Raw genomic sequence first — 17,214 nt, forward strand, 5'->3', positions numbered from 1 at the left:
CACCCTTCCCCTTGCACCTAAGCCCGTGCCAGGCTGGCCAGCTCCCCTCCGGCACGTCCTGTGCCCGCCCACCCTTCCTGGCTCTCCATCCTGTCCGCTCACTGCTGACGCTCCATCCCAGAGGGCCTCCTTCCTGCACCCAGAGGGCCCCCGGCCCGGGCCGCCGCGGGTGGGGCTCCTGCCACTGCGCGTCAGCCAGGCAGAGGTGCGCCCACTCCCGCCAGCCCGCACCCGTGCGCCTGAGCCACACGCCGGACGGCCCCCCCGCAGGCTGGGCGCACAGCAGGCTGGACCCCCTGACTGCACGGGCCCACGCTCCCGGAGACCTCCCCCTCCGCAGGCCGGCTGCAGGCGTCCTGTCAGCTCTCAGCCCGGCGCTGCCCGCTCGCACCCATGCAAGCAGCGCTCCGCCAGGACAGGAGATGCGCCGGCCACAGCCGCCGCCGGCCCGCAGTGCCCGCCTCCTGGGAGCGCCTGGGCATTTTCACCCTCACCTCTGCTGGGCCCACGAGGGCCACGACCGCTCAGCCCAACGCACAGGTCTCATGAGGACAACCGCTACAGGCTCTGCACGCGGGCACAGTCGGGGCCGGGTCCCAGTCTGCTTCCCACCTGTGTCACTTCACTGCGGAGGGGTGGCTTCAGCTCCTCGCGCTCAGCCAGGAGACAGGGCTCGCTGTGCTGTCACGAGAACCGAACGGTTCCTCGCGGCAGCGTACTGGCAAGGTCCCCGACACGTGGAGCGCTCCACCGCGGCCACCGCTGTGTTTCTGACACACGGCAGAATGGACAGGCAGCCGTCAGTACGGCTGGCGCGGGGAGGAGCCGCCTGGCAGCCCCCAGCCCAGGCCCGGCGCCCCGCCGCCCCGCGGGGAGGAGCGGGGAGGAGGAAGCAGGCCCTGCGTGGAGCGAGGCGGTGAGACGCCCGCGCGCGGCTGGGAAGGCGGCGGCCGTGCTGCTGGAACACTTCTGCAGGCAGGTGTCCGAGCACAGCCCGGCCGAGAGCAAGAGCAGCTCCCGGAAGACGCCTCAGGAAGAGCTCAACCACAGGCCGACAGACTCGGCGGACCGAAGGCTGCTCACAAGCTCGCCCGGAACCTGAACAGCGACTGCGACGGGCGCACCCGCTCCGACGAGTCCTGGACCCTGACAGGCGGCACCACCAGCCCCACCGCCACCTCATCGCCAGCAGGAGCTGCAGGGCAGCAGCCGGAGGCCCCGTCCCACCGTGCCCGCGCCCGCTGCTCTTCCTTGGCTCCCTCCCAGCCTCCTCTGCCCACCCAGGCCCCTGTCCTCTCTTGTCCCTCAGACCTTCTCCTGACCCACTGCTGAACAGGGGGAGGGGGGCTGTTCCTTGGTGAGGGTCTCGGTCCCTGGAGCCAGCAGGCCCTGGCCCCTCTGTGACAATGCTGTTTGGGGACCCAAGAGCTGCCCCTCCTGTTCAGTCCATCTACCCTTCCAACCTCTGACGCCCCTGCCTGATCCTGGGCCTCCCCTGACCTCAGAGGTCGGCTGGCTGCCTCAGGCCTCCCCGCTCCGGCAGCACTCAGCCCCTCCGCGGGGAGGGGAGACTCGCAGGGACCGCCCTCCAGCTGCCTCTGGGTCTGGGAACAGCTAAGCAGAGTGGAGCCCCCCCCTCCTCCTCAGCCACTGAAATGGGCAACAAAGGCTGGATTTGGGGTTTGTGTCCCCATCACCCAGTCCCTTTGTAATGTTCATTAAAAGCCTTTCCACTCCTTGGAAAAAAAAATATGGAAAACCAAATACCCACAAACCCACACAGCTGAAACGTCACCAGCACAACCTGAGACTCCACGGGCTCCTCAGAGGTTGCTCTCCCACCCCCCGGCCTCCTCACACGGCTTCCGAGAGCGCCCCGTGAACCTTGCCTCCTAGTCCTCAGGCCTCCCTCCTGCTGTCCGGCAGAGGCACTGGACAGTGTAGTCATGGCCACACAGGACTTCCAAGTCTAGGGCGTAGAAGGCCTCCACCATGCCCCCTGTGACCACCTGCTGGGGGCACAACTGGCCTCCGAGTGGCACCTTGCAGGAAGGTCCTCTGGCCCACTCCGGCCTTCAGATGAGGCTGCAGCCCCAGCTGACACCCTAACTGCGACCTCATGAGAGACCCTGAGGCAGCACCACCCAGCTGAGCTGCTCCCGAACTCCTGACCCAGAGACACCAAGACAAGCAATGCGTGTTGTCTTAAGGCACTAAGCTTTGCGGTGACTTGTTACGTGGCAATAGACACCTAATACAAATGTTCATGCAGAGCTGGGACCTAAAACAGTGGTGCAACTCTAATGAAGCCGTAAAAATCAGGGTCAGAGAAAGTGGGAAGAGGCTTCAGAAATCGGAAACTGAGGCGAAAAGCATCTGCTGATAAAACTGCTACCAACACCGGTGCCTTAGTAAACTCTCTCCCCTCGCGGGAGGCTTCACCCAGCCGCTCTCATCTCGCGGGCAAACCACACACGGGCACGGCGCAGCTGCTGGCAGCTGTCCACCAGCCCCACCAGCTCCTCACGGGCCACGAACCCGTCTCCCAGCACACGCCTCTCCCCCACCTCCAGCCCCTGGAGCGGGGTTCGGGAGCAGAGGGAGCTGCACGCCCACGCTGAGCCTGCTGGACGAAGACGGACGATCAAAACATGTCAACCAAGAGCTCAACCCGTTTCAAGAAGCATGATGCTTTTCTTCATTTGCAAGAAGCAAGCTGGAAATGTGCAGCAAAAAAAGTCAGCAAGTGGCAACCAAATGTCCTTGACAGTCACAGTCTTCTATCTAGTGACCCCAGAAAAGGAGGCTCCGTCCACTCTGTCCCTCAAGGGCTGGCCACTGATTAAGCAATTAACAACCAAACAAAAACCATCCTTGGGTGCACCACCACTCTCCAAAAAGAAAGAAACCCCTAGAAAGACCCAGACTATTCTACAGGATGGAATCAGGGAGCAGCTTCCTCAATTCAAGTCTAGAATTACTCATTACAGAACCAGCACAAACACACTTGTTAATAACAGGTAAAGAATATCCTAGTAGCCATCACTTTTCTGACAACGTGGAATTATCAAAGCCCACCAGCACCCAAACCCAGACAGGAGGGGAAGGGCTCGTGGGGCTGACCCCCCACAAAGACCAGGGACAGGCAGCAGACCGGCGCCGTAACTGTGCACCTTGAGTTTGGCGTCTGCACCGAGCATGACGCCCACGGCAGAGCTGGGCAGAACGGGCTCTGGAGGGGTGCTCGGAGGCACAGAGGCTGTGCTGTGAGCTGCAGGGGGTCGGGGTGCACAGCACAGCCCCACGCTGCCGCCTCTGGCCTACAGCTCATCAGCAATCTCCGCAGCGATAAACTGCTGTCTGTTCTTGGTACGTGTCGCAGTGCTGCAAGGGTGGATGGAGAGCAAGTTGGTTCCGCAAAAGTAAAAAGGGTGGTCTTTGGAAAGTGGTCTGAATTCTCTTTCACATTTTCAAACGAGTGGAGCTTCCACGGAGATACGTATGGACTAGGAAGAGGCTGGAGTGCGGCTGGCTGGCAGTGCTGAGCTGTCACAGCCATGCCCTGCTCCCGGCGTCTGAGAGCAGGGGCTCCTCCCAAGGTGTGATGGGGGTCCAGCTTCAAACACGGGCGTCGCACAGCCTGAGCTTACAGCTCGCACCTCACCCACAGCAGGCCCGGCGCGGTAAGTGCACACTGCTCTGTGCTCCGGCTGGTCCACACCCACAGTTCCCCACCAGGTGTCAGCACCTGGACAGAGACACGGACCTGGAGTTACACCCGGACTCTGCATGGATGCAGGTAGGCAGGTAGGCAAAACAAAACAGTGGGCATGCTGCACTTTTCACGCTTTCGGTGACGGGATCTGCACATCCTTCAGCGACTTACTCTCCTCCTGGATGTGCAGTAAGTCTAGAGTTACGCGGCAGGGCATGCCACCATCTGTCCTTCCTTCCACAGCATCTTACGGTTCTGAACACTGTGCTGCCTCCTTGGGCACGAGGGCAAAACTCCTCAAGGGTAAATACCTTGCAGTGAAATCACAAGACAGAGAATGTGCATCTTCAATTGCACTAGATATTGCCAAATTTCTCTTGAAACTAGGTGTAAGGAATGATCCTCTGCCAGCCCTGCATGGGGATTCCCACCACGGCTTCATCTCCTTGACCACAGAGGCGCTGGGCTTGTGTCCACTCGCCTCACTGTGACCGTGACACGTGGTTCCCGGCTGTTCCCGGGCTCAGCAGCCTCTCTTTGTGAACTCACTGGCCATCCAGGCTCTTCTGTAAACTGTCCTTCTCAAAGCCTTTCCACTCTGTCCTTCAGGGTCGCTTGAGCTCTGCACACATAGCTTTCATCTCATTTTAACGCAGCTCCTTTATCGTCAGTCTGCCTTAAGAAACCCTCCCCCGCAAAGAGACAAAGCTCTTCTCCCGTGGCGGCCGAGTTCTGACCTCACCAGTGGGGTCCCAGTGCCCGTCCTGAGCAGCCAGCCGACTCAGCTGGCCAGCAGTCCTCTCCCATCTGCCTCCACACGCTTGCGAGTCTGCTTCTGGGTTCTGCTCTGCGCAGTTTTCAGTAACAGAACTTCCTCTGTGTAGGGCAAGTCCTCCGGCTGAGCTTCTCTTCAAACGTGGCTATGCTAGCATCTACTTAAAAAGGCAAAGAAATTCCTGTTGGGAGTTCTCCCAGGATGATACTGGATTTACAGTTTAACACAGAGGAGAGATGACAACTTCAACTTCAGAATACTGTTCTGAACACTGTGCTGCCTCCTATTTATCTCTGCTAACGTTAGGTCTGCTAAAATATCAGCCATTTTTCTCCAAAGTTATACATATTTTGTCATCTTTATCCCTTGGTACCTCACTTTGTTACTATCACAGACACTACATTTTTGGCGTTCAACTTCCTCTGTGTGTTGCTCTCATCTCTCCCGGTGCTGGAACTCTTCCTGAGTCTCAAGGTTTCCTGTACACTCCCTTGAGTCTCCACATGGACCACCTCCTTTACAGTCAGGCCTCTCTACTTTTTTCTCCTCTTACTGTACTGCCAGTACTTTCACTACAACATTTAATGTCAGTGGTGACAGAAGGGCATCCTGCCTTGTTCACGATTAGACAGAGAATGCTTCTACAGTTCCTTCAATACGCGTGATGCTTAAAGTTTCTGATAATCACCCTTCAGCAGATTAAAGGAAGTTCCCTTCTAATCCTGGCTTGCTTTGTATCAAAAAGCAATGACTTGGGACTTCCCTGGTGGCGCACTGGTTAAGAATCCGCCTGCCAATGCAGGGGACACGGGTTTGAGCCCTGGTCCGGGAAGATCCCACATGCCACGGAGCAACTAAGCCTGTGCGCCACAACTACTGAGCCCGTGCTCTAGAGCCTGTGCTCCGCAACAGAAGCCACCACAATGAGAAGCACGTGCACCGCAACGAAGGGTAGCCCCCGCTCGCCGCAACTAGAGAAAGCCTGCGCGCAGCAACAAAGACCCAATGCAGCCAAAAATAAATAAATTAAAACAAACAAACAAACAATGACTTCTGGGGAATTCCCTGGTGGTCCAGTGGTTAGGACTCTGCACTCTCACTGCCAACGGCCCAGGTTCAATCCCTGGTTGCGGAACTAAAATCCCACAAGTTGCGTGGCACGGCAAAAAAAGCAATGACTTTTACCAAATGCCTTTTCTCCACCTACTGAAATGATCATTTAATGTGCGACAGCAAATCACAATAACAGATTTTCTAACATTACACCTGCCTTACATTCCTGAGAAAAGTCCCACCAACCCATTCACTTCAAGTAATAGTGAAGAACCAAAGATGGCGGCCTAATCCCTTTAGTTCTTTACAATGGAATCAAGCCCGGACCATGTCCGAAGAGACGGTTTATTCTATAAAAATGATTAAGAACACTAGTCAAATGTTTTAGTCATTGACATAGTACTGCCCTTCGAACACCATGGCGCCACTGGCTGCGTTGGGTTCTGTAACCACATCCTGGAGAAGACGCTAACCCAGGACCAGATGTTCAGGATAAGGCCGAGCTTGTAGCAAAGAGCAGCCCACCTCCCATCGTCCCTGTGGGAATATTTTAGTAACCCGGAGTACAAAGGCAAATATCTTTGCTCCCAAGAGTTGAAATGGCCGTTCCCTAACAACACTTACTTATTAGATCTAAAATCTACAGAAGGCTCGCTACAGACTGTGCTGATAATGCTGAGAAACAGGTGATTCTGCACTGCAAGGATGTCCCTCAAATGCAGAAACTCCCCAGAATGAAAACACAACGACTTAGAAGCCATCACAACACCAACCTCGTCCCTGTGCTTTTGACAGAAGACCAGAAACTGGGACGCCGCATCGCCCTTCCTGCTTCTCGGAGTGGAGGCCACGGCCTTCTTCCTCCCTGGAGGAGACCCCACTCCTCGCTTGGGCTCGGCCTCTGCCGTCTTTTGAGGAGTGGTCTTTCCTGTCCCCGGGTCACTGTCTTGGTTCTCAGCAGAGCAGGACAGCTGGGCTCTCCGTCTCCTCTTGACGGGAACGCCCTCTTCCCTCATGGACTTGGGGCTGTCAGCAGCTTCTTCCCTGACTCCTGAGGACCCTACCATTTCTCCCAGAGACTCCACAGCAACGCCTGACTCCTTGGCCACGTGGGGGTTGAGATGGAGCTGGTCCCCCACGTAAAGGAAGGTGAACTTGGCTTTCCTCTCCTCTACTGACATGCTTGCAGCTGCTTCTGCCTGAACGATGCCCATTGTCCACTGGGCCCTCAATTTCCCTGAAATAGGTTTCAACAGCTGAAAAGAGAACATAAGACATTGTAAGTTTCATTATATAAACATAAAAGTTAACCCACTTTAAAGAAGAATACTTTTAGAATTTCAGATAAATATAGAAATCAAAAACTACAAAAACCCATTAACTCGAAGGTTTTTGACAGAGTTCAGACCAGTAAAACTCTACTGTTTCTTTAAACTAGAAATCAATTCCAATTACATTTAACGAACACTCACATATAATATTATATACATGTTTATATATAGATATATATAAAGGAAAACAAAAATTATAAAACAAATTATCTCTGGGAGTCATCAAAGGAGTAAAAAGGATAACCTGTGTCTCCAAAGAAACCTGCCATATTGTATGACACAGCACGCTTGGCAAAAGTAAACAGTGACAGACATAAGAAGCCGTTACAACATTTCAACCAACCACAAGTTCAAAACAAGATAAATAATTAAGAATAAAAATAAAAGTTTTGGTCTAAAATTATACTTAAGGAACATCTATCACCTTAATTTTCTCAGCTTTCGTGGGTGCCTGCTTGGCACTTTCCTGGCATAATTTTTCAAACTGTCCTTCTCCTTCAAAAGCTACAAGGCTCTTCTCAAATATCCAAGCTCTTTCTGGGGCATCACCAAAGAACTGTACGTGATACTGGCGTGCACTCTTTTTCTGACCTAGTTTTTAAAATAAAATGTTAGAACTTGAAAGTTGGAATTTGGGATGAAATTAGGCAAATCTATTAATAATTACTGATATAAAGTTAGGAGCTTCTTTGAAGTTGTTTTATTGGGTGCTGTTGGAATCCGTTAACCTCAAAATAAATCCTGCTCTTTTTCTCCCCACCACACTCCACCCCAAAAGGGGAAACACATTTACGAGACTTAAATGAGGTTCAAAACCGACTGGGGAAGAATGCTGACCAGATTCACTCCTCATCCCCTCCCTTCCAAGAGCCACTGAAGAAGACCCCAAACAGGTAAGACGAGAGAGGACAACAGCAAAAGGGGACCGGGCAGCAGTGAGGGGACACAGGCTACTGTTCACAGCCTGGCTTCAAATCCCAGCCCTCCCACATACCAGCCGGTTGGCCCTGGGCCTGCCACTCACTCACAGCGTTCAGAAGGGGAATAAGGGTACCGATGACCTCCCAGGGCAGCCATGAGGCCACAGAGTAACCCCTCATATGTGCACCGCTGTTACTCTTAGCAGGAAGAAGCCACATCCTCAGTGCAGACAGAAGGAACCTGAGTGAGGAAAGTGTCTACCTGGTCCCCAAACCCAAAAGGAGGAGTGCCAGATTTGGCTGGGGTGGAGTGAGATTGAAAACAGCTGGTTCAAAGGTCAGATCTCTGTGCCAAGTTGGGGAAGAAAGGCAGATCTCCATCGGGGAAATGCCAGTCCCTGTTCCCTCACACAGAGCACAGGCCACAAAATATCACAGGACACTCCCTAGAGAACCAGCGCACCAGAGGAAAAACCTCTCCACTGTGTCTTTTCTCCAAAAGTTGGCGATTCCCCCAACTAAGCGACCACCAGCCAGGCAGACCCTGTAAGGTAAGCTAACAGTCTCCCTACACACGGGCTGCAGGCAGCTGAGTGCAGCCCTCTCAGACACAAGCGCAGCACCAAGGTCTGCCCCCGCAGGACCCAGAGAAGCCTCTAACATGAATGATTCCAAAACACACAGAAATAAACAGTCTCTGCAGGACCACAGACACTATGCCAGGAAGAGATGACACCTGACAAAGAAGAACTCTAGTTTGCTACAAGAAGAGAACAAAGAAAAAGAAAGCGCTACGAGAAATTTTAAAATACAGTCATGAAAATAAAACTCAAGAAGAAAGCTTGAAAAAAAAAAAAAAAAAGAAGAAAGCTTGGGGCTTCCCTGGTGGCGCAGTAGTTAAGAATCTGCCTGCCAACGCAGGGGACACGGGTTCAAGCCCTGGGCCGGGAAGATCCCACATGCCGCGGAGCAACTAAGCCCATGCGCCACAGCTACTGAGCCTGCGCTCTAGAGCCCACAAGCCACAACTACTGAGCCCGTGCGCCACACTACTGAGCCTGAGCTCTAGAGCCCGTGCACTGCAACGAAGAGTAGCCCCTACTTGCCCCAACTAGAGAAAGCCACGCACAGCAACAAAGACCCAACACAGCCAAAAATTAATTAATTAATTAATTAATTAAGGGGAAAAAAGAAGAAAGCTTGGATGGAAAGTTAAGAATAAAATAAAATTCAAAAAAAAAAAAAAAGTTAAGAAATCTCCCAGAAAGAAGAAAGAGATTAAAATGAAAAAATCTACTCTCATAAGAAACCCACAGGATCAATCCAGGAGGTATGATACCCAAATAACTGGCCTTCTAGAGAGAGAAACAGAGAAACTCATCAGAGAATTAACAACACAGGAGCACGTCTCAGAACTAAACCCCCCCAAGTGCCTCATCCAATGGGTGACCCACATCAGGGCACATCTTTGTGACATTCAAGCTATTGGGGGAGGGGAAGAGAACAGCTTCCATGTTCATGAAGTGAGAAACAGAATGGCAAGGTACTTCAAGAGCAACTCTGGATGCTAGAAGGAAATGGAGTAATACCTTCAAAATTCCGAGAAGAATTATTTTCAACATAAAATTCTACACCTAGCCAAATCATTAATTGAGTGTGAGGATAGCAAAGTAGCATCCCCCAAACCACAGGAACTCAAATTTATCAATACCCGCCATTTACACTTTCTTAGGATGCCAAAAATGTACTCCAACAAAAAAGGAAAACTGACCAAAGAAGAGTACAGTGTGGCACCACGGAAAACAATGCGTGTAACTCAGTAAAACGTCTTAAAGAAAGTCTAAGATTACTACTGCGCAAAAGACGGAGTGCCAGTAATACAGAGTTAGGTAAGGGAAAGGGAGAGTCTAGGAGAGAGCTCCAAGGGAAGAAAAGACGAGAGGAAAGAATTCTTCCACACTGAAAGAAAATCTTGGCAGCAAGGAAAAAGGTTAAAAAATGAGATCCAAGAAGCAGAAAAGGAAAATGGGAATCAAACATAGGTTTTCATTTTCTCCCCCAGTCAGAAAAACTAACTACATAATAGGATGAGTTTTAAGGACAGAGAAATAAATACTTGAAAAAAATTAAAGCTGTATGGACAGCAAAGTATACAATTTCAAAAGAAAGGCAATAATTAACTCCAGGAAAAACAAAAGGTTGTAAGAAAGAAAATGCAATTAAAGAACACAGCTCAGTTTTTCACTGAACGATACTTACATAGTCAAAATTATGAGAACAACTACGTTTGATGTAATAAAAACAGTGAGTTAGGGCTTCCCTGGTGGCATAGTGGCTGGGAATCTGCCTGCCAATGCAGGGGACATGGGTTCGAGCCCTGGTCAGGGAGGATCCCACATGCCACGGAGCGACTGGACCCGTGAGCCACAACTGCTGAGCCTGCGCGTCTGGCGCCTGTGCTCCGCAACAAGAGAGGCCGCGACGGTGAGAGGCCCGTGCACCGCGATGAAGAGTGGCCCCCACTTGCCGCGACTAGAGAAAACCCTCGCACAGCAACGAAGACCCAACATAGCCAAAAATAAATAAATAAATAAATAAATAAATAAATACACTATTAAAAAAAAAAAAAACAGTGAGTTAATTATACGGGGAGGATGAAAGGGAAAGAAACAGGAAATGATTGAAGAGATCAATCTTCATTTTCCATAACAGAAAGTCAACAGAAAACATCTAAATGATAAATCAAAAAATAGTTCAAACTGGAAGAAAATGTTTAGAGTTAAAAATAATTACTTCTTGGGAGGGAAGGGGACTATTTTTCACTATTAACCTCTCAGTACAATTTGACTTGTTTGTAAGTGTGTATACTTCTTTGATTTTAAAACAGCTAAGATTCAAAAACATGTCAAGAGATTTGTGTCTGCTTCAATTATTTTAATACTTTGAAAGAACTTCCCTTGGTCATAAAAATGAATATAAATATATGTCATAGCATTTGCATAATGAAGAAAAATCTATTACAGTACATATGATGAAATAATATGAATGCACATCATTTTTTAAAATAAATAGTTAATGACACAGAAAAAATGCTCCTTACATGTCAGCTGGAAAAAAAAGCAGAGGAGAACATGATAGGCTGATCCTAAGTTTATAAAATTAATTAAACGTTTCTGAAGTTCTTTCCTGACTGGAAATTTGGTAACAAATGTAACCCAACTTTCTTGTATTTTTAAGTTTTTTTTTCTAATCCATATGAATTTTCTTTTGGTCCAAAATTGACAGGTGAATTACTCATTTTTACCACCGTAATTAACCAATTGTCCCAGCACCATTTATTAGTAACCCTTCCTTCCTGTGACTTCTGATGTTCATCAATCACGGTCGGTATGAAAACATTTATCATTGATGCCCCACCCACACTCCCTTCTAAGAGAACGTGGCCTCCACCAATAGCCCAGGAACCTAATTTTGTACTATGTTCGCTTCCTCCCCATCACGGCACATTAGACGCAAGGTGACCCCTGACCCCCCTGGGCTAGACTGAGCCAGAGTCTCTGTCCAGATTCTGTGGGGCCTTTGAGTTGACAACAGCCATTCATGCATGCGGAATGGACCCCACAAAGAGATAAGGCTGCCTCAGCACTGCAGATACAGAGAGGAAGAGAAGCCACAACAATGCAGGCAAGGCCAGGTGTCTACAGAAGCAAGGGACAAAATCACAAGGACAAAAGGCCACAGAATCCCACAGGAAACAGAGAACAAGGACCACCGCCTGGGTTCCCTGGTTCAGTCCCTGGGGGTCCAGAGCCCCCAAAATAGGTAAAGCGGAAACTGACAAAATTTCAAGTTGAAAAAGGCACACCCACCATCACAGTGGGAGGTCTTAACACGCCTCTCTTCTTCGTAGCCGACAGAACAAGCAAAAAGGAAAAAATCATATTACAGGGTCTAATAACCCAGAACATGAGGAAGTCAGAGTACCTATAATATTTTTAGAAAATGCTGGAATTTAGAAAAAAAGCAATGAGGGTTCCTTTCCATAACACAGAAAAGGTGAAAACAAAAATCTCCACAACAGAAGATAATTTGACTCGATACCCTGGTACCTAAAGAGAAGACGAGTAGGATTCAGACCCACCAGGGAGATGGTGACGTTCCCAGCTGCAAAAGAATCCAGTCTTCTTCACAGTATAATACCCAAAACACACATTTATCTTGTTTCCAGCTTAAGGGGTTAGGCCTCAAAGCTGCTGGTTAATCCATCTAGATGCCCTGGGAGACGGTCACCAAGACAAGTTCTGCTGCTACAAATCACGAAAATGCTATTAGATTTTCAAAGGAAACCTGAACTCTCCAAAGAGCTGTGCTCTCTTCTGCATGTACATTATACTTCAATTTTTAAAGCTTAAGTGCATTACTATCGATCCAGATTCAAGCACACCTGTAATCCCAAGTATGATAAATAAAAAGAAGTACACATACGCAAAAAGAAAAAAAGAAAATCGGGGGTGGGAATCAGGGGGAGGGGGAGGGAGTTCCATCTTACAGGGAAAAAAAAGTTCCTGCTTCCCAAGACCCCCTGCTCACCCAGCCCCATGCCAGAAGCCGTCCCTCCGCCATAGCCCCGTACTTCCCCAGCAAGGACGCCTAACCCCTCAGGCACGCCCAGCACGGGGTGCTGCACAGGGAGCTGGGCTCAGCACTGCCAGGAGACCTGCCTCACACCCCGGTGCCCCTCTGTCTCCCGTGGCCTTGGACACACCCAGAGCCCAGACCCGAGCTTCCATACACCACTCTCTACTAAAAGGACCCAGGTTTCTTCTCAGAAACAGCTGGTTCCAGGACTGGGGCAAAGAAAGTTCAAAATGAGCCCGGAGTGTATTTAGTTGGGCGACACGTAAGGAAGTGCTCCAAGACGGATGGAGACGTGTCAGAAGGACACGGCTGAAAGGGACTTCATGGGCTCCCACCGGCCAAATCTGGGACGATTTGCGCATTAAAAACAGTGAAGACTGTAATACATAAGTAATTGTTTAGGAGGGAGCTCACCTTCACAGAAAAACGCCAGCTCCTTAACCATGAAACACATGGTAAAAATGAAGAGCTAGCATTCAATAAGCCGATGGATCCTCAGGGAGGATTAAAACCACAGAGCAAGCAAGGCTGTCAGGGAGCCCGGTCCCAAGCATGGCCACTGATCATTCACTAATGACAAGCAGGGCCGTGCCTTCCCACTGGAAAGCTCTTGGCCACCACCTCCCGGGCGGGCGCCGGCTGCACGTGTCCTTCCGCCACCCCCAGGTTCTCACGGGTTCCTCTGACCCTTTGCTTTTCAAAGGTCATCTGAATCCCCTTCCAGCTGCAAGGCTTGCATCCTGGCTCTCTTCCTACTGAGCTGCTTTTCAAATGCACATCATCAGTCTTCAGAAGTTGATCTGTGATTACGGAGGCTGTGCCTCCCGGCAACCCAAAACCATTCCTAGAGAAGCACACTGTTGGGCTGCACCCCTCCTTCTAAGTCTGGGCACCTTCCCACAACAACCCCTGCCTGGCCCTGCGCCCTGAGTCTGATCACGAGGCCAGAGCAGCCTAAGAGAGTGGGGCTGGGCGGCGGGTGCTGCTCGAGACCGCAGAGGCTGGGAAGGGCACCCTGATTCAGCCTCAGGGGGAACACAAGAGCAGGGGTGCACCCTGGGACCCCTGAAGCCCTCTGGCAGGGACTCCCTGATGCTGGCAAGCTGAGGATGCTAAATGTCCTCCACCGAGTCAGAGCCAAAGCCAGCCCACAGGCTCCTCTCCAGCCACCACCGTCGTGCAGAGTGCATGCGCAGGCCTGGGCCTCGGGGCAGGGTCCAACCACCCAGGGGGCGGGAGGCCTGCACCTGGGGCTGAGGAGAGGTCCTTTTCATCGCGAACCTGCACCCCCTCAAGCCTGTTTGCCAGGGAGCCACCAGTGTACCCCACTCCCAGCAGCGCTGCCCCGGCGAGAGCTCAGGCCTCCATCCAGAGGCCAAGAGAGGCCACGCACTCACGCTGAGGCCATGCAAGGCCAGCCCACAGCTCCAGCCGCCCGCGCTTCTGGGGGTCACAGGTCACTTGGGGACCAACTTGGTCACCTCCAGCTCTGTGTCACCACCTCTCACCTCCCTCAGACCAAATTCAAACTTTAGAGCAACTCTTCAGGAAAATCTCAAACCACCTGATTTCGGGGGTTTTTTCCCTCCAAAAACACATGAGTTTTTATGTGCTTCATGAACTGTCCAATTATTATTTAAATTAGCATCTGCTCTAATCTGTATCAATAACATACTACATTCTTAATATGTTCTTAACTGTTCTGTGTACTGATTTATATTCCCAAGTTTCATTACACCAAAGATGATCATTTCTAGTTTTTTTCCTTCTTCCCACAGACCTAATAAAATAAACTGGGACTTTTTTTTAAACTAAAACTTAGTATAAAATACTAATTCTGAAAATCATGCTGAAGCAGTCACTGTATATCTAAGTAATAAATTATTTATCATAAAACCTGAAAAGCAATACAAGGCAAAGACTGCTTCTCTTTTAAAACTAATTCAATCAGATAAAGTACGTATCTAATTTGGATATAAAAAGAAAAGGCAATGTGTCACGTGTGAATCACTAACTTTAGGCAAAGTTGCAAAATGAACCACAAAAAAATTAACAACAACCCACCCCACCCCCACCTCCAAGCTGATTCAAACCTTGTTGTATGAATGGCCACTAAGCACATGAAAAGATGCTCAACATCACTGATCACTAGGGAAATGCAAGTCAAAACCACAGGCAGCAGACAGAAAGTAGAGCGGTGGCTGCCAGGGGCTGGGGAGGGGGCACTGAGGACCTGTTACTTAACAGGGACTGAGTTTCAGATTTACAGGATAAAAAGAATTCTGGGGATGTATGGTGGTGACGGCTGCACAACAATGGGAATGTATTTCATACCACTGAACTGTGCACTTAGAAATGGTTAAGATGGTACGTTTTATGTTTGTGTATTTTAACACAATAAAAAAAAAGAAAAAAAGAACCACAATAGGGCTGTTTAAGGAAGAGTAATAAAGAAGTTTGGAGATGAAAACAATTAAGTGCAGAAGATAAAGATAGAAAAACAGCCCCCCAAACACAATACCTTTCAGTTTGGTGTAGCTGTGCAGGAGTGGATCGTCGGAGACCATGCATGGCCACCAGGGGTAACCGGACACCTTGGACCACACCAAATCCCCGACATTGTACTTCAACAGCTGGTCTTTGTCTCTGCTATTTGGACAGGATTCTTTCTTAGCTGGAATCTGAAAATGAATAACAACAAAAGATACATCTAGTACCTACCCCTAAATCCAGCCTCCTGTCCATAGAAGACCAAGGATTAGTCAGACAAGAGATTCCACACACACACACACGCAAACCCCTAAAAAGAAACATGCTTTCCCTCACTGTTTTTCAGGTAACAGCCCTGATATCACTTCATCAAAATCGTTTGTCTCTTGCCCTCAGCTAAAAGGTCCTAGCAAGTACCTAGCACACAGTAGGTGCACAACATTACAAAGATCTCCACATAAATCTATTTCCTTGGCCTAGTGGGTGATCTTTAATGGAGCTTATTCGCAGGTCGGAGAAGAACTGGCATGGAATTCATACCCTGACCCTCCCGCCCCTTCTGAGCCCTCGTCTGACAGTTAACCTGCTGGAGAGAGAACCCAGGGCGGTGAGGACACGGGGGCCTGGCAGCAAGTCTCAGCCCCAGCACCCACCATCCAAGGCCTGGGGCTCCTGGCATCTCGGTCGCTCCATCTTAGAGCCCAGGCCAATTAGGAGGCTGAAGGCCGGCAAGAACAACCCCCTCTCCAGGAGGACGAGCCCAGTCAGCACGGCCCCAGGCCTCCCCCTAAGAGCGCCACCTACTTGAGCAAGTCGCTGAACTTCTTTGGGCCTCAGTTTCTGCATCTGTAAACCGAGGAGAACCCCGGTTGTTACACACATCAGGTGGTGAGGGCTGACACAGAGCTGTCACATTACACGCTTTTGTATATGTGCTGCCAAAGCGAGCACTCATTACATGCTTTTGAAAAAATGCTGGCTCTCATGTTATTCCACAACATCCCAGGTTTACACTGACGGTGTCATCAAAGCCACGTGACAACCCTATCAGGACAAGTATAATATTATCGTCCCCACTCTGAAGAGTCAAATGAGACTCTGAGAGTCCAAATCAGGTGATTTACCCAAGTTTTACCAAAACCAAGTGGCACAGAGCTAGGGATAACTTGCACCAGCCTCTTCCCCCATAAAAGAGTGAGGTTCCCCACACCATGGGTGCTTCAGAAAAACCACTGTATCAGCCCAGGTCACTCAACTAGGCTTTTAAACAATTCACCATTATGATTACATTAGAGCCCTTGAGCAGTCAAAAGACATTTTTTTGAACCCTCAAAGTTCTTCGTTATTTTAACTATTTCAGGGAAATTTTGGTCCTTTCCCTTCCTACCTGTGGGATTGTAACCAAGATTCCTCAACTATAATGTGACACTAATTATTCCAACCTTAGTGATGATACAACCCAAACTGGTCTCGAGTTCCCTCTCCCCACTCCTGCAAGTGGGCCAGGAGCTTTGGCTGACCAGTGAGCACAGGACGTGTCCCAGACCCTGTTAATCTAGACCATCAGCCCCCTCGGTGAACAAGGGCAGCTACAGAGCCCTCCCCAGTTCCTTCTGCCAAGGTCTAGGTTCCCGAGTGTCATTTAAGACTTGGTGGCATAAACCACCACGTTTGTCGTCCTACGTTAGGGGGTCTCCACCCCAGCCTTTGGTGAGTGAACACTCATTCACGCGCACCCAAGTGATGGGCTCTGCCCTGGAACCAAGAACGTGAAGGCCTGAGGCACAGCCCCAACCCTCAAGGCAGCGGCCCATCTGCAGGACCACCGGGGGAGGAGACCTGGGAGTGGACGGTGAACCGTGGGGCAGGAAGGTAGGAGCACACCTGCACAGCGCAGCCCTGCTCCCCTCCTCGGGCAGCACAGACTGAGGAGGCCCCCACTAGATCCCCACGCTCCTCCACTGACCAGATTTAGGCTAAAGGGCATCTCTGGACAGGAGATCCGTGAAAACAGGACAGCCTGAAGGTCAAGGGCTCTGGAACGGGCCAGGCCTGGGGTCAGACACTCATTTAATCTTTTTTTTTTTTTTTTTTTAAATTAAAGTTTTTGTTTTTGGATGTGGACCATTTTCTGAAGTCTTTATTGAATTTGTTACACTACTGCTTCTGACTTTTTTTTATGTTTTGGTTTTTCAGCCCCGAGGCATATGGGATCTTAGCTCCCCAACCAGGGATCGACCCCGAACCCCCGGCATTGGAAGGCAAAGTCTTGACCACTGGACCACCAGGGAA

At 50.2% G+C, this 17,214-nt stretch overlaps 1 protein-coding gene across 11 annotated transcripts in view; it reads right to left on the reverse strand.

Annotated features, from left to right (window-relative positions):
- NSD2 (nuclear receptor binding SET domain protein 2) overlaps positions 1 to 17,214 on the reverse strand; it is a 94,790-nt gene that overhangs the window by 37,628 nt on the left and 39,948 nt on the right. For all 11 annotated transcript variants that reach the window (XR_009008335.1, XM_057546537.1, XM_057546535.1 and 8 more), the window contains exons 3-5: positions 14,954 to 15,113; positions 7,299 to 7,465; positions 6,317 to 6,799 (exon numbers count right to left, since the gene is read on the reverse strand). Coding sequence is in view for 10 of the 11 variants with exons in the window: in XM_057546537.1 (XP_057402520.1) it covers positions 6,317 to 6,799; positions 7,299 to 7,465; positions 14,954 to 15,113 (810 nt within the window). In the remaining variant the exon portion in view is untranslated. The remainder of the gene's footprint in view (positions 1 to 6,316; positions 6,800 to 7,298; positions 7,466 to 14,953; positions 15,114 to 17,214) is intronic.

The sequence above is a fragment of the Balaenoptera acutorostrata genome, chromosome 5, assembly GCF_949987535.1.
Source record: "Balaenoptera acutorostrata chromosome 5, mBalAcu1.1, whole genome shotgun sequence".
Classification (NCBI taxonomy): domain Eukaryota; kingdom Metazoa; phylum Chordata; class Mammalia; order Artiodactyla; family Balaenopteridae; genus Balaenoptera; species Balaenoptera acutorostrata.